The following is a 6012-nucleotide window of genomic DNA, read 5'->3' on the forward strand; positions in this document are numbered from 1 at the left end:
GTACACCGCACCCACACAGCACTGCACAGTAGAACAGAACTCGACAAGCCAGAGAGCTCAACACACCCCGCAGTTTTGATGAGATTGCTTGGAGATTAAGAAATAAATGAGTGAACGACTCAATAAATGAATGCATAAATACCAGAAAAATGTTGAAAGAAAAAAAAATGTACACAGACAGACAGGAGACGGTGGGACAGAGCGAGAGAGAGCTATGGATGTTTTGCTTTTTAGTGTGTTTTTGGTTGTTGTTGCCAGTATTTCTGAGGCTGGAATATGTGTTTTAAGCTTTGGCAACACCAGGACGTCATGCCAATAAAGCTAATTTAAATTTGCATTTGAGTAGGACAGATAGACAGAGAAACAAACTTCTTGCAAAAGAAAACACACACATGGGGCAGAAAACACAGTATGATCCAGCCCACACACTTTTTATTACATTGGAAACACACACACATGCACCTGTACAAAACTAAGGAGAAAAACACTGTCAGCAAAATATGCAGGGCTGATACAGAACGCCTGAAGCTTTTACATTATTTTCTTAATATTTCTATGGATTGTGTATTTATTTTCCCGTGAATGCAAAAGCGGGTAGGATGAAATGTGGTTTGGGGGACCACTGCTTTCAGTGGCAGATTTAAAGGGGCAAGGCAGAATCGTAACAGTGATGTCCCACAGATGAGTACTTACCCGTTTTGTCCAGATGGGCTTGCTGTACTTTGTTTTTTGTATGTATTTGCGGTCTCAGAAGGCACCTAAAAAACGCTGCACGCTGCCACAGAGAAGCAGACGGAAACGATGTTGTCCTGTTTTAGTGTCATTTCATTGTTTTCTTATTCGAATTGTGTTTATTGTGGGAGCCAGGGGGATGCTGTTCAAAGCCCTGGCAAGCTTCAGTTTTCATTTTTTAGCCCTCAACAGCACCCTCTGAGGAGCCGGTGCCCTGACTCCAGTACGACAAGTCCATCTGGACAAAAAGGATCAGGGCTGGTCTGGGTGACACTGATGTCTGTGCTTCAGCCTTACCCATTTAAAACTCAGGGGGTGGAAAAACATCTCTCACAGACCACTCTCCCTTCCCTCTCTCCCTCTCTCCCCCTCCCCCTCAGTAAAGAAGGATCTGGTCAATATTTGGTGGTGAAGTCCTTGAATTCGAGGGCGGGGATCTCCCTCTCGTTGCTGAAGGCGGCTCTGTCGATGCGAGACATGGGGCTGCCGGTCGCCCTCAACCAGTCTTTCCTGCAAAGAGAGAGAGGAAGAGTGAGAGGGAGAGAAGGGGAGGAAGAGAAAGGGAGCGAGAGAGAGAAGGGGAGAGAGAGGGTGAGAAGGGGAGGAAGAGAAAGGGAGAAAGAGAGGGAAACATTTTATTCTTTGTATCACAGCTGACAGATCACTACCTACCCATCCCAACACTTGACTGGCTGTTTACGGGTGAAACTGGCTTACCCCCTTAAAAATGACATCACCTCCTATGGTATATTAAAATGAATTCATCCGAATGATCATTTTCTGTCCCCCACCCATCCTTTACACACACGCTTTTTCTGTGACATGATGACTGGTCCACTGACGCACTCACAAATATATATAATATATATCCTGCCTGAGATCCCCCCCATGATGCAACAGTGCGGAAGGATTCCTCGGTTACTGGTTATTCCCGTGGCACACGAATGGCAGCCAGTGCCCAAAGGGTTACTCCAGGTGACCCACTAAAGAGATGTATATTTAACCAAACTCTCAGAGCGCATTCTCCTCGCCAGCAGCTCGGAGGGATGGCCTATTTTTTGGTGGCAGTTCTCGGTCTCTCTCTCTCTACCACCCTCCCTCTATCTCTATCTTTCTTTCAACAAGTTGTTCAAGGTCACTCTGCCCCAATTTGGACTCTCCCGAAAAACAATCAGATCGCATGAGAAACCAGGGCACGAAGGAGAAGGGAGGCCAGGATAGTGGATGGAGGGGTAGCAACGTGACTCTGAGACTGAAATATCTTTTTTGTTTGCTTGTGGCCGTGGTTAACAAGCACCTGTGGTGTGTGTGTTTGTGTTTGTGGGGGGGGGGGTGGACAGGTAAGTTCAAGAAATAGGTCACTTCCTCTCCATTATTCCTGACTCTCTCCCTTCACTTTCTATCTCTCCCTCTGCCTCCTTATCTTTCTGTCGAAAAAGCCGCTTCTGAAGCAAAGCTGTCCCATGTTCACTGGAACCCCTTATTGACACCCCCACCGCAATGTGGGGAAAGTAAAAGACAAAAACAGTGTGAACAGGAAAGGCCGTTCCGTCGATCTGAAACGGCATCGTGGTGACAGAGTCCACGTCTGTACCGGGCTCCTTCCTCGGCCCAGTTCTGAGCGGCGAGGGAGACAGAGAGACAGGCGGGGAGGGGGCGATGGAGGGAGGGAGGGAGGCTGGGACTGTGAAGCAGTTGGAATTGATTTCCCCCGAGTTTGAGAGAGCGCGGTATAAATAGCCCCACCACTGCCCTGCCCCAGATCCTGCCACCCCGGGGCCCAGTGCAGAGACTCCCCAATTAGGAGATGGCACTAATTAAAAGCTTAACGAGGTGCAGGCTCCTGGGGGGGGGGTTCGTCATCCTGAATTTAAAACTCCATTTCACTCTTGGACAAAACAAACAAAGAAACAAACCCACAAGATTTAGACGAAACCTATTGGCTAAGCAGCAGTCATCATGTCCAGTTAAGATGTAATTGAAATTTGTCATTGGGAGGGTCACCTTTAACCCCTTTTGACCCGGGTTCTGACGCACTTTTTAATGTCAGTGGGAGAGCATCACACACAGGTAGAGAGCGGGTCGATCCAGGCCGGCTCTGGAAGTTATATATCTATAGACAGCATGAGCTTCAGTTTAATTCGTCCTGGTTAAAGGGAGTTTAACGTATAACACGCCCATGGATACCGAGGATGGAAACACATGTGCAGCCTCAGCAGGGAAACGGGACAGAAAATGACAGCAGGGTGAGAGAGAGAGAGAGAGAGAATGCAAAACCGCTAAAACTAGATCACAGACCACAGCACTAGCTAGAGGGAATGGTCTCCCTCAAGTGGCCGAATTGGGAAGTGCAACGTCAGCATAGAAAGGGTCCGGCAGTTTTCTGGCATGACTTGGCTTTTTCACGCTAGTAAGCTGAAGCTTTATGTCAATGTGTAAGAAAGGGGTGGGGGGGTCTAAACTGGGGAGGTGGTGGTGGTGGTGGGGGGGGCACTCACATCCTTGCAACGGCATCGGGGGGCCCCTGCACCTGTCCCTCCACTGTGTCCCGGTTGGTGTTCCTCACCCAGCCCACCAGTTTCAGCTTCCTGCCCTGCTCCTCTGTGTACTGAGAGAGAGAGAGAGAGAGAGAGAGAGAGAGAGTGCGAGAGAAAGGGAAAGGAGAAGAGAACAGATGAGAGGTGCAGAACTAGAGAGAGAGAGAGAGAGAGAGAGAGAGAGAGAGAGAGGGGGGGAAGGGGAGGGTGGCGTACAGCATGCCGCCCTATGGTGCCAATGTTTCTATTTGCACGTACAGGGGTGATAGACCATGTCTCTTCATTATACTGTTGCCATTTGCACAGTTCTCCAAAGAAAACACAAAGTGGTGTCATCTTGACAAAAAAGCTGTTTGTGAATCTGACTGAATAGATGAGAACGAGAGGTAGAAGCGAGAGAGGGGTGATGCAGAGGTACAAAAACAGACAAGACCGGCAAGCAGAGAGAGAGAGATGAAGAAGACATAAATGAAAGACAGGAAGACATGGATGAGGGAGAATGAGGGCTGTCTTCTGGACGTACCTTTCTGAAGAACACACCTGTAGGGAGGAACACAACGGCACAGTTAAAACCAGGTGATTTTAACACTTTCACTCTAATGACGTCACATATTTGACCCCTTCATTTCGTTTGTTTATTCCCAGCAGACACCCTGCCATGCTCCTTTGCGTTTGCGTGTTTTACATATCAAATCCAAGCAGCATTACTACCAAATATGACTTTTAAGGAAGGATAGAGAGTCCTGCAAGAGTCGCGTATACCGGGATGCCGGGGGGTTCAATGACATCATTACATGAACCACTGCAACAGCTGTCGGGCAATTAAAAGTTCAGCTGTGGCGTCGGTTTTAAATTAGACCTCTGCGGGGCCCGTCGTGCTCTGGGGCACTACCCCGGATACCGAATAGGTTCATTTGGGAGAAGCGCTCTTGGTAAAAGGATTTTCACAGGTTGGTCACATTTTAAGACATGCACGCACATGCTCATTTTAGCCCGGACTCGTTCTCTCTACGACGCCGCTAATTGTGTTGCATTTGTCCCACGCCACGCAGCATAAACGCGGCGTGTCTGCAGAGCGGCTGTCCGGGGGACCTGCGTACCTTGCACTTCGCCGAACACCTCGAAATCCACCGACACCAGCGGCGCCGGCGAGCTCATGAGTTTCACGAAGCCACCGAAATGACACTTATCGGCGGGATTCCGCACTGACATGCCCGACGTCGCCAGGTGCGCTATGTGTCTACTCCGCCACTGCGCCACTCTGGCAGGACACGCAGATATTTGAGCCACAATGGCGCCGGACTGGGCGAGGTTTCCTCCTCAGGGCAGGCGAATGCCATCTCCACCTGACCCAGAGACACGCACGCCCCTGTGACGTCCGACCCGCAGCCAATCACGGCCAGGTTTGAATTTGGCGCGTTTGAGGCATAGACGTGTGGAACTCGGAGCGCTTCTACGCACGTCTCGTTGGCGGCTGAGTGGGATTTCTGTCCGCCATCTTGGGTAGGGGGTAAGACCCGCTGCTGCCCGGAAAGCGCTGTAATCAACGTTAACATGTAGCTAATAGGTTTTCAACTTGTCCGTTTTTTTTTAAACATACACAGTAGTACTTCTGTGTATTGCTATCTCTCTGTGTGTGTGTGTGTGTGTGTGTGTGTGTGTGTGTGCTTCTGACGTAAATACCATGTTACATAATATCACGAACACGAACATTTGCTATTATAGTAGCCTACATAATCATTACTCTCGCTGATGTTTACTACTCCCTTACGTAAACACTACTACTGCCAGACTAACCCTACACCCTGGTACTAATACTAACCTGCACACTGACAGACACATTACACTCTGTAACACAGTATGCAAGAAGTACTGCAACATGTGGATGATGCATCTTCAGGTACTCGTCATACACTGATCAGCCATAACATTATGACCACCTGTCTAATATTGTGTAGGTCCTCCTCTTGCCACCAAAACAGGCCTGACCCGTCGAGGCATGGACTCCACTAGACCTCTGAAGGTGTGCTGTGGTATCTGGCACCAAGACATTAGCAGCAGATCCTTTAAGTCCTGTAAGTTGTGAGGTGGGGCCTCCATGGATCGGACTTGTTTGTCCAGCACATCCCACAGATGCTCGATTGGATTGAGATCTGGGGAATTTGGATGCCAAGTAAACACCTTGAACTCGTGATTCATCAGACCAGGCCACCTTCTTCCATTGCTCCGTGGTCCAGTTCTGATGCTCACGTGCCCATTGTAGGCGCTTTCGGTAGTGGACAGGGGTCAGCATGGGCACCCTGACTGGTCTGCGGCTACGCAGCCCAATACGCAACAAACTGCGATGCACTGTGTTCTGACACCTTTCTATCAGAACCAGCATTCACTTTTTCAGCAATTTGAGCTACAGTAGCTCGTCTGTTGGATCGGACCACACGGGCCAGCCTTCGCTCCCCACGGGCATCAATGAGCCTTGGCTGCCCATGACCCTGTCGCCGGTTCACCGCTTTTCCTTCCTTGGACCACTTTTGATAGATACTGACCACTGCAGACCGGGAACACCCCACAAGAGCTGCAGTTCTGGAGATGCTCTGACCCAGTCGTCTAGCCATCACAATTTGGCCCTTGTCAGAGTTGCTCAGATCCTTACGCTTGCCCATTTTTCCTGCTTCTAACACATCAACTTAGAGGACAAAATGTTCACTTGCTGCCTAATATATCCCACCCACTGACAGGTGCCATG

The 6012-nt window shown here is 49.4% G+C and overlaps 1 protein-coding gene across 1 annotated transcript; it reads right to left on the reverse strand.

The window, feature by feature from the left end:
• Nucleotides 1-405: 405 nt before the first annotated feature.
• Nucleotides 406-4598, reverse strand: LOC136764679 (acylphosphatase-2). Its single transcript, XM_066718927.1, has 4 exons — nucleotides 4370-4598; nucleotides 3793-3809; nucleotides 3231-3340; nucleotides 406-1242 (listed from the first exon to the last, which is right to left on the reverse strand). The coding sequence occupies exons 1-4, from the start codon at nucleotides 4479-4481 to the stop codon at nucleotides 1128-1130; spliced, it is 354 nt and encodes a 117-aa protein (XP_066575024.1). The 5' UTR covers nucleotides 4482-4598; the 3' UTR covers nucleotides 406-1127.
• Between the last annotated feature and the right edge of the window lie 1414 nt (nucleotides 4599-6012).

Source organism: Amia ocellicauda, chromosome 12 (genome assembly GCF_036373705.1).
Source record: "Amia ocellicauda isolate fAmiCal2 chromosome 12, fAmiCal2.hap1, whole genome shotgun sequence".
Taxonomy (NCBI): domain Eukaryota; kingdom Metazoa; phylum Chordata; class Actinopteri; order Amiiformes; family Amiidae; genus Amia; species Amia ocellicauda.